Genomic DNA, 17,240 nt, shown 5'->3' with positions numbered 1-17,240 from the left:
CAGACCCTGAATGAACTCTTCTCCAGGAAGACCCACCTCCCCATTCCCCAGGCCTACCTCTGTGCCTTTCTGTCATCACTCTCTTTATCATTCTGGGTTCTGTGTCAAGTTTTACCTTCTCCCAGAACTGATTTGCTGACTTCCTTTGTCCCCAGTAATCCCCGTGCCCACTGAACTCACGTGTCACACTTCAGGTGCTATTAATGTGCACAATTTCAGGCCTTGGATAGTTGGTTACCTTATGTACTTATGTATTTGCTTCTAATTTGGATGTGAAGCCCCTTGAATATGAGGGAAAAGGCAAAAAACATTTCTTTATTCCCCCTTGCCTATACATAGTACCTAGAATAATGCCTCATTTAGTAAAATCTGTCAATTTTTAAATAATCATTCTTTTTGCTGTTGTCATTAAGAATCATGACAAAGGATTATAATCAATTGGATCGAATAAACCCACTGCAGCTCTCACTTACCTAGCCAGCAAGTCAATGAGTTCAAGTTTTGACATGCCATCAGGAAGGAGTCGAGGGATAGCAGCAACACAGGTCCTGAAAAGATCTATTTTTGGCTTTCTCTCACCCCTAGAATTTGAAAACCAACACGGGTCAAAGGCTACAAAAAGTTAAAAAAAGAATCAATCCAATCTGTGAAAAAGGACTAGAATCCAGGCCTTCTGAATCACTGCCTGGTATTTACTGCACATTTTTCTCAAAAGTTTTTGACCTTTATAGCTTGGTCTGTTCTAGGAGAACTCAGAAAGATTTAAACGTTGGAGGTATATATCTAAAAGGACAAATGCCAATGTCAACAGCATTCTGCCATTGAGTCTGCTATTCAGTTGGGTTCCATGGGGTTTGGTCCCTGTGGACTGCATTTAAACCACTGAATTCGCTAAAATGCCTAAATGCATCAGTGTGTAAAAAGCACACTGCACTCATTCCTACATTCAGCATTTAAAAATGGGATTTTAGTGTGTACAAGGCATAGTGCCTCTAACAAGCACAACATCTGGAAGCTTGTCTCTCTAGCAAGTTATATTTCTCTTCTGGAGTCCCCACTGTCATTAAAAAAAAAAATTAAGTGCTTCTAAAAATAAGCCTTTCATAATGTCAGGTAAACTCCTGAATTCTATACGGTTGTGCATTCAATTCTGATTTGTAAAATTACACTGATGAGCCTGACCTCTATGGAGATTCCTTCCCTCTTTTTATTGTCTTGACAATATGAACGCTTAAAGATAATTAGTGTCTTCTATATTCTGCTGTAAAATCTGAAGGAACGCTAAATTTTGTGAAAACTTATTTCAATTTTGAGTTGCTTAAATAGGTAACTGATTCTTAACCACATATTTTGCCAATAACCTTTATGAAAAAACTCAACCACCCATCAAATCCTTCAAAAAACCTAAGTGATAAAATATAACAACATACTCAAATTCTGATAAGTCAGCCTTCTGAGAATAAATATAAAACTGTCATGAAATTAGTGCTATTGTAGGACACAGAGACAATGATGAAAGTGCAAAGTGGCATAAAGTCATTCTTTTTTGGAATATTAACTGCGGTCAGAACAGAAACGCGGCAGGCAGGATCCGCCCTGTCTATAATCCGACAGAAATTCTGCTCTGTGACATTACTTTTTTGCACGGCTTTGTTTAGGTCTGTCAAGAGTGAATACAAAACGGTGTATGTGGAAAATAAAACACAAATATGTTGACTTCACAAGTGCTCTGCTTTTGCAGAAAGTTATAGGATTGTTTTCTCTCCTTTTCCATAGCCCTTTCTGCATAGTCCTCCTTGTACGAGGACTGGAGAAGGAGCCATTGCACAGTGGGTTTTAATCAACTGAAGGGAGGAGGAGTCTTCAAGTGCCATCCTCAATAACTGTACAGAGTTAGAGCTTAGTGATGGCTCCTGATCACTGGCAACACGGTGAGTTGTTTAAATAGCTCTTCTGGCTTGCTCACCAGATGTTTTCAACAGCTGGGATTATTTTCCTATCTGTTGGAAAACAGATGACCCTGCTGGCCTGAAGTATAAGGCAGATTCCACGAGGCCTCCAAGCTGATAAAAGAAGCCCAGATTAGAAACTCTAATGGGTACATGATTTCCTTCTACTATTGCAGTCCTTGCTTTCTGGGCTTTTATAGGAAGCAAGTGAACTTCCCCCTCTCCCCATAACATAATTTTTATTAATAGGTATTATTATTGTCTTCTAGCATGTACCACAAAAGGGATGAGGAACAGGAATGGAGCAAATAGAATGCTTAATGTTCAAGTTCATATCCTAAGCAGAACGTGGCAAAGTGGAGGATTGCATATCAACCGCAATGATGGTTTCTGTTAGTGTGGTGTGGACCTTCCCTGTCTTGTCCTAAATGCTTATGTTTCCCTGGTGTTTCTCTTTGTCTTCTGGAAATGTGGCAATGAATTATTTCCTACTCCAGGATCTGCCTCAAAATGTAGCATAGAAAGTATTCCCAGTCCTGTTTGGGGGTCTTGTGATGACTGAATAGGCAAAGTAAAGAATCATCTTAGAAACAGTTTAAGGTATTGGTTAAAATACAAAATGTTTACAGTTACATTTAAACCTGTACCTTTTTATGGTTTTGAATATACCATTTTGGTCCTGACCCTATCTTAGGATCTCTTGATTATCAATACAGTTTTCCTTTACAAGTTTTTCTTTACCGTTTTTCAGGCAAACAACCATATGGCAGAAGTTTTAGAAACACGTCTTTTATCTTCTACATTATCAACTGAAAATTGCTTCAATATGTTAAAAAAGAATGTACTAATGAGGTTAAAGGTTGACAATCCGGCCATTTGTGAGGGTGGAACCGGAGCTGGAGACAATACATTTGATGTTATTCATCTTGGTCAATTTTAATTTTTGCGATCATTTAGGGTGAAATCTAAAGCAACGTGATCATTTAAAACAAATGACTGGCAAGCTGCAGGATAATATGCATTGTATAATCCCATTTTTGTACGACAAATACATATATGCATATATTTGTGTCGACGTAAGGAAAGTTCCTAAAGGAATCACGCTGAGTCAAGCAATGGTCGTGGATTTCAAGTGGAGCTCTGAGGAGGAGGTTTTAATTTTAACTTTAGATACTCCCAACTATGTATTTAGAATAATTCTGTATGTTTTACTTTGTCTTATCATGTATTGTTTTGTTTTGTCATACTTCATTTTTGAGGTGCCTGCCATCGCAATAAAAATACACACCCACAACATGAATTTCCCTGTATAGGTAACAGTTTTCCAACACACTGTGGTGTTTGGAACTGGAAATGCTGAGGAACAAAGGAAACTTTCCCAGTCATATTTTTGGAAACTTACGCCACAGGTGCCACGTATAATTTAATTCACAGTCCAACAACAAAGTCTGAACTTTCTTGAAGTGTGAAGTTATAGCCTAATCCTAGTTCCTGCCATAACGAATCAAAAGCAGCAAATACAAGTTGCATGAGTTTCTTCTGCAGAGCTCTAATTACAAAGCTGCATCTTAGATTTGGGCTGAGCACATTGGATTTCAAATGAAGAGTTACATTCACAACTATAAATTATTCTTCTAAGATTCAGTATTTCTATGACACGGTCACATAGAGATTAGTAGGCACAAGGAACGCTCACGGTTCAGGAACAATCACTAGAAACAAGTGAATTTGAAATTTATAAAGATGGAATGTCTGTAAACTGGTGATGTCACTCTGGCACGCAGCCTGTGACAGAGCTACTTGGGAGCAACTTGTGGACCACTGAGAGTCTTGGCCTCCCGTTTCTAACTTACTGGCCTAAGGACACTCGAAATATAACTGAAATAGATCAATCTCAGGTTTGACCTTATTTTCAGAGTTAGTCAAATACCGTCAAGGTACGTTTTTACTATCCTTGGCACTTCTCAGAACTCTGATGCTAGGAAGAGCAGAACAAAATAGTGAATAAATGGGAAAAATCTCTGCTGGTACATTTTGGCTAATTAATCCTTCACTGAAAACTTAGTCCTCACTGTACTCACGTGATCATGTCTTCAGGTTCTTTGTTTAGCATCTGAACATTCGTTAGCATCATACACCTTCCCACTTCTTTATCGAGGTGCCTTAAAATGTTGTCCACAGCTTTTCGTACTTGGGAGTAATACAAGGACATTCCTGGAAAATGTGCATTATGGTTACATCTTTGACTAAATCCATCAAGGAATGAGATCCTAGTTTGTTCCTCCCCCATGACATGTTTTTACTGAAGACCGTCTATGGGTCAATGACTTCATTAAGCAGATTCTAATTCAATCTAATTTCTGTAGAATGCTTGGTATAGTGTCCTGAACTTGGTAGGTGTTTACCGAATAATCACTTAAATTTAATAAATAGGAATTCTCATACTTCAAAGGGAAATGCTTTCCCGAAGAGTTAAAATAAAAAGGAAATAGGTAGCTTTGCTTTAGAATTTTTATGTTTTTGGTTAGTACAAGAAAATTCACCATCATTACTGATGATGTGAATAAAGAATAATTGTTATTTGGGGTTGGGATTTTAATAAGTTTACTGTTCTCTGAAATATATGTGTAGATTTTTTAGTAAAATAAACAAAAACGGCTTTACATCACAAATTTTAAAATGAAGTAAAACCTATTTTAGCTATAGTATTTTTACTGTTCTCATTAAATATAGTGTCAATGTTCTACAGTGGAAGTCAAATATATGTAGCCTATGTGTATTTCATGTATGTATATGCATTTCATATATTTATGTATATAATACAAATGAAAAGCAAATTGCTTTGCATTTAAAATTTGTACTTTAATGAAATAATTATTAATGATTATTTTTTCATACATTAAATCTTTCTGAACTCATTTGAGCATTTCCTAATTAAAGATAAACATTTGAAGCAAAAAGTCTCCTCAAATTTCCCTCAGATCTTTGACATAGGAATTATTTTAACAAAGTTTGTAGGTTTCTAAATTCAAGTATTCAACAAGAAAGAAACAAATGCAAAAAATCACCTCTTTGGATTAAGATAGCTAAATTAAAAAGAAAATAGTCTCATGTAGGCTAAACCCACAATATGACCTGGCATGTGTGGGATGTGGAATGTTTAAAACAGGGATTTAACTAATTTTACTGAACAAAAAAAGAAGAGGGAAAGGAAGTATAAAAATGAATGAACTAACAAATGAATATTTATATGGTTGCTTTTTAAACAGGATATCTACCAAAGGACACAGATGTCCCAGAAATTTACTGTAAAATGTAGATAATCAATATTAGAAGTTTGAAAAGACCGTAGATAAAAGTCTAACATTTAAATGGCAAAATGTTTACCAGGAAGTTCCAGAAAGTTTAAAGGGCAGTAAAACAAAGCACAGCATGAATCATTCAAAACAATTAATGTTGGAATGTTACAGCTACTTGTATAAAAATGTTTTAACAGTGTACCTCACTGAGGGTAAGTATCCAATGGTCATTAGAAGGGCTTACCAAGGCCCACCTCTAACACATCTCTGAGACCCACCTATCATTTTGGCTTCTTCTTCAGTTAGCGTTTTACTCAAATATGTTTTCTTCACTCTCAATGTGTTTCCTGAAGGGAGAACAGCTCCTGTCACCGGCATGGGGGGTTCACCGTCTTTCTGCTGCAAGCTGTCGGCTATTACTAAGAATGCCCGTAAACCAATGTTCATTCTCTGTAAGAGATAATGTGTTCATAATAAAAAGAAAAACCCAATTATTGTAGTGGAATTAAACCATCAGCCTTTGAGAGAAGTCAGCATGGCTTGCTATCCAGATTAGTATGAGAAAGTAATTTAAAAGGCACAAGAATTTAGGCCAAACCTATGAACGTTACATTGAGTTTCTGTCACTATTTGTTGGCACAGCAGAGGAAGACAACCGGAAAGATTTTCACCCTACTTGGAGGGTACGTTTGAGAGGGTCATGCTCATCCTGTTTGGGGAATCCTGGTGAACCTCAAAGGGAAAGGCCTTCATCCTCTGGAGCAGCTGCAACTAAGGGAAACTGAGGTAAACAAAGGGCTCATAGGTCTCCTGAGGGAGAGAGATGCCCTGTGTGTTAATTCACAAAGACTGAATGAAAACAAACAGGAGTTACAAATGTGAATCACAAAATAAAAATGGTCTGCTCTGAATTGCAGGTTGATGACTCTTGATTCAAAAAGACTGGCAAGTTTGAAAATAAATTTTAAAAGTTCAATGCCGCTGAACTTGTTACTGATAAAAAACACATGGGCTTATAAGAAGAAATGTCATTTGGGGCCAGATCTTTATCATCCTCAGGCTCAGGTAAGGCATAATAGTGGCTCTGAAAGATGACTGAGAGATGGCTGCTACTAGTAACAATATCTTAAAAGGTCAGAAAGTACTAAAACATCTGTACTTCCTTAACGGCCATGTGTGATGCGTTTATACTCAAATTTTCATGAGGTAATACATGAATACACATTACATGAAGTAATGTTTCCAAAGCAGGCTACTACCTAACAGCAGAAAATAATAATTATTGCTACCAACGATACTCTAGTTATAATTTACTGAGCCCCTAAAATCTATCCGGAACTGCTCATTAGTTCTCATTTCAAAAACAGCCAGGCAAGGAAAGTGTAATTATTCCTATTTTTCAGGTGAAGAAACTGAGGCCATACAAGAAGTAGGTGGGAAGCCATACCCAAGTCAAGTTTGCCCCAGTTGCCTATTCTGTGATATAAGATTATATCCTATAACAAAAAAAACAATACAGACTTCTTTTCATTTTGAAACCATTCAAGCTTCAAGGGACACTGATATTTTAACCAGGATTTGGTGAACAATTTTCTGGCTCATTGGTGCTGATCCAATGTGTACTTTATGATTTTATAGCCTTCAATAATATTCTGTCTCCAGTTTCTAGAAGGAAACAGTATTAACTTTAAAAGATTTAACAGTGTATTAAAAGTCCATTCATTTCCCCATTCGTTTTAGTAGTTCATGACATGTATTCTAGGCTTATGTATCTTTCTCAAGACATAGTAATGTTTTGGGTGAGGAAGTGGAATGTTCAATTCGGGAAATGCAACGCGAATAGAATAACTGTGGATTGCTGTCACTGGCCAAGTCTGTTATTTGCAAGTGGTATATCCAATTTATGAACTGCCCTGGCCAGTTCTCTGAGTTTTCCTTCCCTCTGGATAACACTGGGACATGTATTTTCAATTTAGCTTCACAATTTCTTTTTGTATTTTATATAGTTTTGCATCGTACCTCTCCATTTTATTATTTGTCTACTCTTAGGAAATTATTTAACTCTTCTAAGTCCAAGTCTCAGCTTCCTTTCTATAAAATGAAGATAGTGATACCTAGTGATCACGCAGGGCTATGGTAAGGATTAATGCCTGAAAAGTTCCTGCTGGTAATTATATATTCTTAGGTTTGAATCTACACTTGATTTTTTTAAAGTCAGGTTTATAGAGACATAATTTGCACAGAGTAAAACATACACAGTTGCACAGTTCTTTGAGTTTTGAGAAACTTATACAGTCAGGTAACTGTCATCACATTCAAGATATAAAGTTATTTCCATCATCCCCAAAAGTTCCCTCGTGCCTCTTTAGAGTCAGTCCACTTTCCATCCCAGCCTCTGACAGTCATTGTCTAATTTCTGCCTTCTAGTATCTCACCTTTTCCAGAATGGGATGGAATAGTACATAGTCTTTTGTGTCTTGCTTCTTTCACATAGCATCAAGCTTTTGAGACATTGTTGCAATAGAAGTCATTTGTTCCTTTGTTTGTTTTCATTGCTGAATACTATTCCACTACATTGATGATGCACACAACTTGTTCAGCCACTCACTAGGTGTTGAACATGAGTTGCTTTCCTGTTTTTAGTTATATCAATAAAGCTTATTCTAAAATTTATAGGGAAAGTATAAGGAATGAGGATAACTAACAGAATGCTGAAAAAGAAGAAAAAAATTGGAGGACTAGTATGTCCTCATTTAAAAATGTTTATTCTATGAATAAATATTCATAGAAACCTTTTTGGAACTTTTGGAGCTTTAATTTCTCTTGGATAAATACCTTGGAGTAGAAATGGTGGATCATACAGTAAGCGTATGTTTAAATTTAAAGGAAATTGCCGAACTGTTCTCTAAAATGGTGGTGCCTTTTTGTGTTCTCACCAAAGTAGTATCAAGTTCCAGGTGCTCAACATCCTTCTCAGCACGTCTCAGTGTGGTTTTAACTTGCATTTCCCTCATGACTAATGATGTTGAACATCTTTTCATAGGTTTATCGGTCATTTGTATGTCTTCTTTGGGGAAGAGGCTGTTCATTTTGCCCATTTAAAAAATGGAGTTCTTACTGTTGAGCTGTGAGAGTTCTTTATATCCTAGATACAAGTGCTTTATCGATATGTTTTGCAAATAGTTTCTTCCCAGTCAGCTACGCTATGCTTTATTAACAGTGTCTCTTAAAGTGCAGACACATTTTTATTATGATGATGTTTGATTTACCAATTTTTTTTTTTTTTGTAATTCATGATGTTTGTGTCCTAAGACATTTTTGTCCACTCAAAGATTACAAAGATTTTATCGTATGTTTTCTGCTGGAAGATTTATAATGTTGGATTTTACACTTAGGTTTACGATACATTTTGACTTAAGTTTTGCTTACTGTGCAAATTATGGGTTGAACTTCATTATTTTGCAAGTGGATGTCCAATTGTTCAGCACCATTCATTGAAAAGGCTACCCTTTATCTATGGAAATAACTTGAAAATGTTGTTGAAAATAAAGTGGCCATATATATGTGGGTCTATTTTTGGAGTCTCTTTTCTGTTCCATTAGTCTTTAAAATCACTTTTCTGCCAGCACTACGCTATTGTAGCTTTTCAGTATGTTTGGAAATCAGGACATACTAGTCCTCCAATTTTTCTTCTTTTTTTTCAGCATTATGTTGGTTATTTTAATTCCTTATACTTTCCGTATACATTTTAGAATAAGTTTATTGATTTCTATAGAAAATCCTATAAGGATTTTAGCTGGGATTATTAATGGGATTATCGTTTAACATATATAGATTAATTTGGGGACAACTGACCTTTTTATAGTCTTAAATCTTTCAGTCCACAAATAGTATTTCTCTCTGTTTATTTGGGTTGTCTATGATTTTCCTCAACATCTTTTACTTTTCAGTACACAAATCTTATACATAATTGTTAGCTTTAGTGCTAAGTACTTTGTTTTCATTGCTGTGATAAATTGTTCAATTTCTTTTTTTTTCTTTTTTTAATTTACATCCAAGTTAGTTAGGACATAGTACAATAATGATTTCAGGAGTAGATTCCTTACCCATTTAGCCCATCCTGTCTCCCACAACCCCTCCAGTAACTCTCTGTTTGTTCTCCATATTTAAGAGTCTCTTATGTTGTCCTCCTCCCTGTTTTTATATTATTTTTGCTTCCCTTCCCTTTTGTTCATCTGTTCTGTGTCTTAAAGTCCCCATATGAGTGAAGTCATATGATATTTTTCTTTCTCTGATGAATTTCACTTAGCATAATACCCTCTAGTTCCATCCACATAGTTGCAAATGGCAAGATTTCATTCTTTTTGATTGCTGAGTAATACTCCATTGTATATATATATACCACATCTTCTTTATCCATTCATCCATCGATGGACATTTGGGCTCTTTCCATACTTTGGATACTGTTGATAGTGCTGCTATAAACATTGGGGTGCATGCCCCCTTTCAAAACAGCATACCTGTATCCCTTGGATAAATACCTAGTAGTGTAACTGTTGGGTCACAGGGTAGTTCTATTTTTAATTTTTGAGGAACCTCCATACTGTTTTCCAGAGTGGCTGCACCAGCTCGCATTCCCACCAACAATGCAAAAGAGATCCTCTTTCTCCACATCCTCACCAACATCTGCTGTTGCCTGAGTTGTTAATGCTAGCCGTTCTGACAGGTGTAAGGTGGTATCTCATTGTGGTTTTGATTTGTATTTCCCTGATGATGAGTGAAGCTGAGCATTTTTTCATGTGTCGGTTGGCCATCTGGATGTCTTCTTTGGAGAAGTGTCTATTCCTATCTTTTGCCCATTTCTTCACTGGATTATTTGTTTTCTGGGTGTTGAGTTTGTTAAGTCTTTATAGATTTTGGATACTAGCCCTTTATCTGATATGTCATTTGAAAATATCTTCTCCCATTCTGTTGGTTGCCTTTTAGTTTTGCTGATTGTTTCCTTCACTGTGCAGAAGCTTTTCATTTTGATGAGGTCCCAATAGTTCAGTTTTGCTTTTGTTTCCCTTGCCTCTGGAGATGTGTTGAGTAAGAAGTTGCTGCGGCCAAGATCAAAGAGGTTTTTGCCTGCTTTCTCCTCGAGGATTTTGATGGCTTCCTGTCTTACGTTTAGGTCTTTCATCCATTTTGACTTTATTTTGCATATGGGGTAAGAAAGTGGTCCAGGTTCATTTTTCTGCATGTCGCTGTCCAGTTTTCCCAGCACCACTTGCTGAAGAGACTGTCCTTATTCCATTGGATATTCTTTCCTGCTTTGTCAAAGATTAGCTGGCCATACGTTTGTGGGTCCATTTCTGGGTTCTCTATTCTGTTCCATTGATCTGAGTGTCTGTTTTTGTGCCAGTACCATCGTGTCTTGATGATACAGCTTTGTAACACAGCTTGAAGTCTGGGATTGTGATGCCTCCTGCTTTGGTTTTCTTTTTCAAGATTGCTTTGGCTATTCAGGGTCTTTTCTTGTTCCGTACAAATTTTAGGATTGTTTGTTCTAGCTCCATGAAAAATGCTAGTGTTATTTTGATAGGGATTGCATTGACTATGTAGATTGCTTTGGGTAGTATCGACATTTTAACAATATTTGTTCTTTCTATCCAGGAGCATGGAATCTTTTTCCATTTTTTTGTGTGTGTCTTTTTCAATTTCTTTCATTAGGTTTCTATAGTTTTCAGTGTATAGATTTTTCACCTCTTTGGTTAGATTTATTCCTAGGTATTTTATGGTTTTTGGTGCAATTGTAAATGGGATCGATTCCTTGATTTCTCTTTCTGTTGCTTCATTGTTGGTGTATAGGAATGCAACCAATTTCTGTGCATTGATTTTATATCCTGCAACTTTGCTGAATCCATGGATCAGTTCTAGTAGTTTTTTGGTGGAATCTTTTGGGTTTTCCATATAGAGTATCATGTCATCTGTGAAGAGTGAAAATTTGACCTCCTCCTGGCCGATTTGGATGCCTTTTATTTCTTTGTGTTGTCTGATTGTTGAGGCTAAGACTTCCAATACTATGTTGAATGACAGTGGTGAGAGTGGACATCCCTGTCTTGTTCCTGACCTGAGGGGGAAAGCTCTCAGTTTTTCCTCATTGAAGATATCAGCGTTTGGTCGTTCATACATGGCTTTTATGATCTTGAGGTATAATCCTTCTATCTACTTTCTTGAGGATTTTTATCAAGAAAGGATGCTGTATTTTGTCCAACGATTTCTCTTCATCTATTGAGAGGATCATGTGGTTCTTGTCCTTTCTTTCATTGATGTGATGAAGCACATTAATTGTTTTGTGGATATTGAGCCAGCCCTGCATCCCAGGTATAAATCCCACTTGGTCGTGGTGAATAATTTTTTTAATGTATTGTTGGATCCGGTTGGCTAATATCTTGTTGAGGATTTTTGCATCCATGTTCCTCAGGGAAACTGGTCTATAGTTCTCCTTTTTAGTGGGGTCTCTGTCTGGTTTTGGAATCAAGGTCATGCTGGCTTCATAGAAAAAGTTTGGAAGTTTTCCTTCCATTTCTATTTTTTGGAACAGCTTCAAGAGAATAGGTGTTAACTCTTCCTTAAATGTTTGGTAGAATTCCCCTGGAAAACCATCTGGCCTTGCACTCTTGTTTTTTGGAGATTTTTTATTATGAATTCAACTTCTTTACTGGTTATGGGTCTGTTCAAATTTTTCATGTCTTCTTGTTTCAGTTTTGGTAGTGTATATGTTTCTAGGAATTTGTCCATTTCTTCCAGATTGCCCATTTTATTGGCGTATAATTGCTCATAATATTCTCTTATTATTGTTTTTATTTCTGCTGTGTTGGTTGTGATCTCTCCTCTTTCATTCTTGATTTTATTTATTTGGGTCCTTTCCTTTTTCTTTTTGATCAAACTGTCTGGTGGTTTATCAATTTTGTTAATTCTTTCAAAGAACCAGCTTCTGGTTTCATTGATCTGTTCTACTGATATTTTTGGTTTCAATAGCATTGATTTCTGCTCTAATCTATATAATTTCCTGTCTTCTGCTGGTTTTGGCTTTGGCTGTTCTTTAAGGTATAAGGTTAGGTTGTATATCTGAGATATTTCTTCTTTCTTTAGGAAGGCCTGGATTGCTATATACTTCCCTCTTATGACTGCCTTTGCTGTGTCCCAGAGGTAACATTGTTCAGTTTCTAATTGTTCATTACCATAATATAGAAATAAATTGATTTTATATATTTATCTTTTTTTTTTTTTTTAAGTAGGCTCCTTCCCAACTTGGGGCTTGAACTCATGGCCCTGAGATCAAGAATCTCAAGCTCTACCAAATGAAACAGCCAGGTGCCCCTCTATATTTATCTTGTATCCTACAAACTTTCTAAAAAATTTTTAAAATTATTTTTATTTTTGAGAGGCAGAGCATAAGTTGGGGTGAGGCAGAGAGAGAGACACAGAATCTGAAGCAGGCTCCAGGCTCTGAACTGTCCGCACAGAGCGCAATGCAGGGCCTGAACCCACGAATGGTGAGATCATGACCTGAGCCAAAGTTCGACACTCAACCGACTGAGCCACCCAGGCACCCCTATCCTACAAACTGTCTAAAATAATGTATTAGCTAAGCCGATTTTCTGTAGAGTCTTTGGTAGTTTCTACATATGCAATCATGTTGTCTGTGAATAAAAAGAGTTTTCTTTCTTCATTTCCAATCCTTATGCCTTTTATTTCTTCTTTTTGTCTCTGGTTCTGGCTAGGACATCCAGTTACATGTTATTTCAGGTCATGACAAAAATTAGAGAAATGGATGACCTAGAAACTTCTCACAGATGAGTAAGTTCTTATGATGATGAAGATGCATATAGAAGCCATCTCAGTCTGAACTAAAATGGGACACTTATCTGGAAATTATTGGACTGTTGAGTGGTGATGCACTATAAACTTCGTAGTAAGATAATCATTTACATCTCTAGGCACTGTTCCACAAGCTATTTCCAAAATATGATTTAAGACACAATTTGAATACGTTTCTTGGGCAACTGTGACCTACAACATATTTTATCAAGTGTGACATCTACTTTATAGACTATCCTCATCCTTGTGTGTACTATTGAGTGAGATCACAGATATGCCTTTAAGCTTCTAATCACCAACTAGTGATAAACTCTTCCATAACCATATAAGCTCAGGAGAAATGGAAGAAGATACTCAAATGTCTTTTTGTAGTTTTAAAAATTAAAAACCCCATAATTCCAATTGTTCTGCACAAAGAGGTTAACCAATTATTCATTGACTGAGGAGTCTGAGGAAAGAATAAAGGGTAAATTTTATACATGGTGATGATAATGGTAGCTTTCAGTATGTTCTTTTTAGACTAATAACCTGGTAATTCTGAGGGCCGTTAAAGCCATGACTCCTGAGAAGTGAAAAATCTTTTGAGAAACTTCCCAGCAGGAGAAGACTCTTTACCTAGGGTTCTGGGCCCCATTCTAGCCCAAATGTTCTGGATTGGCATCAACTCTGTCCCTCTTCCCTTGACCCTGGCTGTAGCCATTCCAGAAGACTGTGATGTCATTAGACACAAGACAAAAAACTCCCATTCTGGGGCTTCTCCAGCTGTCCCTAGACACATGGCAACCTTAGCACAAAGAAGAGAATACAGGCTGTGGAACCAGGAGATGTGGTTCCTTTTGCTATTAACCAGCTGCTGATTTCGAGCCTCTGTCCTTACTGACAGAATGAAGGAGCCGGACAAAATAGTACAGTGATGATACGAACATTCTTTTTTAAAAAACTTCTATGGTGGGTTGTTTTTTTTTTTTTGTTTGTTTTTTTGTTTTTTTTTTTTTGGTTTTGTTTTGTTGCTTAAGAGCTTGTAATGTCACAGTATCACAATTATTCTATGAGTGATCTAGAAAAGTATTTTGTTCATTTTCCTGGCAAAAAAAGCTGAAGCTCAGAGATAAATGTCTTCGAGCTAGTTTAAGTGTTAAGGCCTGTGTCAAGGGGCAAATCCAATACTGTTGCCTTCTGGTTTAGTGTTCTTTCTACAGTATCATAGGGAAAAGACTGCAAAGAGGCACCCTGCCAGGCACAGTTCTGTTGGCCACCAGTGTTCTTAAAGTTTAAACTGGGATGTGCTTCTCATTTGCATAGGTCACTCCAACCCTGTGTTGTGCCCATCATTTTCAGGATCTGCCTGGTCCTTGAGTTGTGACGCTGCCACAGAAACATAGATCCATACATCACTCGATTTCATTCGATTTTAGTATTTTATTATCACGTGCGTTCATTCTTCTCTGTTTCAACACTTCCCAGGACTCAACTTGTTCATCTGCATCAAAACAGCTATAAGTACTGACTTGTCTAAAAGAAAACACCGTGACCTGTAGTGGCAAATTATCTTTTGGGGCAAGGTTTGCTCTATCATCCGAGCACAGAATATGGTGGCACATAAACTTGCTTTCATCCTAAGTCTGTTCACCCAAAACCTGACTCCTGAAATTCCATCATCTATGATTGTTATTCAAATAAACACGGACAGAAAGAAACAGAAGACTTTTCAAGAAAATGGCCTTCGCCCTATTCCCCAAAGTCACAAAGCAAAGGTATGGCTCGGTTAGAAGTACATAAAAGGATCATTTCATTCATACCTCTGGGTTGAGGCTGAAAGCTTTTGCTGGTTTTCCCACACAGAGAAAATCAAAAATAATTTCTTTCATGGCAAAATCTAAGCGTTCCTGTAGTGGAAAAGAGACAACAAAACAAAGATTTTAAAATACAAATTCAGTGTGAAGTGTCTATCTTCATTTTAGGCCACCAACAGGTGGTTGCTACAAGAAGCAAGATGCTGTTCAGTTTTATGCATCAAGAGAATCCCTGAAGGAAGACCATGCCCCTTAGAGCCTTGGGTGAAGCTGCCCGTTGTCATGTGATGTACAGAGATGCTTTTGTTATGTAAAATGTGGAATTTAGCCCCTAAAGCCTGGAATGACTAATGATAAAACAAAAAACAAAAAACAAATTCCCCCAAATGAAAAACCAAAACACTTGGAATGTCTGGGCTTAAATACAGTCTCAACACTTTCTGCTTGTAAAGCAAATGCTGATCACCTCTTGAAACTCAGTTTAAAATATATGTTTAAAAATACCACCGCAAAATGACCATCTTCTCCTATTCTCTAACGTTTCAAATCCTTGGGCTCATATTATAATGGACAATGTCTGAAAGCGAAATGAACAATCAACAAATAAGACATACTATGATTACGTAAGTGAGAAAGCAGAAGCCAGATTCTGATGGTTTGAGACAGTGGCTGCTATGATATGACTGGTTCATTTGAAACAATATTCTGGAATAGGCAAAACACATTCTCAGGCACGTGATAAGTATATGCAGAAAAGTCACATTAATTCATCTGCCCAAAAAGCAAGAGACGTCTTTTCCCTAAGAGCAAATATGACAGAGGCATCTCATTATCCGAACACATAGAGAGATATTATACATTACTAGTCTGTGAAGTAACGACTGATCCTTACATCTTTATATCAATGTCAATTGCACTAATAGTATTTTCATGCCTATAATTTCCCTTTATCCACACAGCATTCTGAAGTACACTGGGCGAGCATTTCCCTCCACGTTTTACAGTTCATTTTACAGTTCAAGACACAGAAGAAAGATGCTCTCTGACTTGGTTAAGGGTATAGAGCTGGCTTGTAGCAGAGGCTGAACTGGGATAATTATCTTTTCACATTGTTCTGTAAGTCACGAGCAAGTCGAAGTTGGGATATAACCATTTACCCACAAAGTGTGATTTAAAAAGTAAAAATCTTGGGTCTAAAGAGTAAACTAAATACTAAAATCTATGTTTACCATTATTGGACCCAGTTTTTAAGGAAATTAGTACCTGTAAGTTCTTAGAAAAGTTCCTGGCAGGGGCGCCTGGGTGGCTCAGTTGGTGAAGCATCTGACTTCAGCTCAGGTCACGATCTCATGGCTCCTGAGTGCAAGCCCCCCATCAGGCTTTGTGCTGACTGCTCAGAGCCTGGAGCCTCCTTTGGATTCTGTGTTTTTGTCTGTCTCTGCCCCTTCCCTGCTCATGCTCATGCTCTGTCTCTCTCTCTCTCTCTCTCTCTCTCTCTCAAAAATAAATAAACATTAAAAAATTAAAAAAAAAAGTTCCTGGCAAAGAGTAAGTGCTTGATAAATTCTAATATTCCTATTCATGCTTCTTTCTCATGGGGTGAAAGAGCATTTTTCTTACTCCTCAAATTTCACAAAGCAATCTTTTGATTTCCTCCAAAAACCAGACTCTTGGCTTCCTGCTGACTTGCAGAAGCCAGAGCAGAGCATCGGGACAAAACAGGGACTGGGAGTCAAGAGGCCCTTTTACTAATAGGTTCTATGGCCTTGGATGAGTCACTTAAACTCTCTCAGCTCCTCCATGTGACGGACGCTGAAAACACTTGACGTACCCATGTCACTATTTGTTTTGAAGAAAAAAAAAAGCTACGTGTGAAAACACTGACAACACCATCCCGCAAAGTCTTTCCACATAAGCTATTACTTCAGGCTTTTCACCTGGTAGCACTTGCTAGGAAGGAGACTGGCTACTTGAAGGCAGTTGGATCATTCCCACTGCCAGAAGCTTCTCCATTACCTGGGCAATGAACTGGATGATTTTCACAAAGATGTTCAGAGGCATATCCCTTGGCACCACACCACGGGACCCTTTGGGGAAAAGTGTTGTGATGATGGTTATAAGACGGCTGAAAGATAGGGAGAAAAAAAGAGAACACAAGCAAGATTGGCTGAGCTCCAGTTCTGTAAGTGAAAATGGCAGATGTTTCATCTTATCTAAGTATCAGAGAGAATTCAGAAAGAGAAAACAAACCACTTCATCCCTTTTTCATCAGCATAATTACTCTATCAAGTTTTTCTGCAAAACTAAGGGTACTTGGAAGATCATAGCCGTGT

General features: G+C 37.3%; 1 protein-coding gene across 10 annotated transcripts in view; it reads right to left on the bottom strand.

Annotated features, from left to right (window-relative positions):
* The window catches only part of FRY (FRY microtubule binding protein), a 445,567-nt gene that overhangs the window by 125,431 nt on the left and 302,896 nt on the right, over nucleotides 1-17,240 (bottom strand). For all 10 annotated transcript variants that reach the window (XM_045051411.1, XM_045051389.1, XM_045051146.1 and 7 more), the window contains 5 exons: nucleotides 16,924-17,032; nucleotides 14,914-15,000; nucleotides 5,527-5,698; nucleotides 4,031-4,163; nucleotides 474-581 (listed from right to left, as the gene is read on the bottom strand). In XM_045051411.1, the coding sequence (XP_044907346.1) occupies nucleotides 474-581; nucleotides 4,031-4,163; nucleotides 5,527-5,698; nucleotides 14,914-15,000; nucleotides 16,924-17,032 (609 nt within the window). The remainder of the gene's footprint in view (nucleotides 1-473; nucleotides 582-4,030; nucleotides 4,164-5,526; nucleotides 5,699-14,913; nucleotides 15,001-16,923; nucleotides 17,033-17,240) is intronic.

The sequence above is a fragment of the Felis catus genome, chromosome A1 (genome assembly GCF_018350175.1).
Source record: "Felis catus isolate Fca126 chromosome A1, F.catus_Fca126_mat1.0, whole genome shotgun sequence".
NCBI lineage: Eukaryota > Metazoa > Chordata > Mammalia > Carnivora > Felidae > Felis > Felis catus.
The sequence above is the reverse complement of the archived record's forward strand: the minus strand, read 5'-3'. Positions and strand labels throughout refer to the sequence as shown.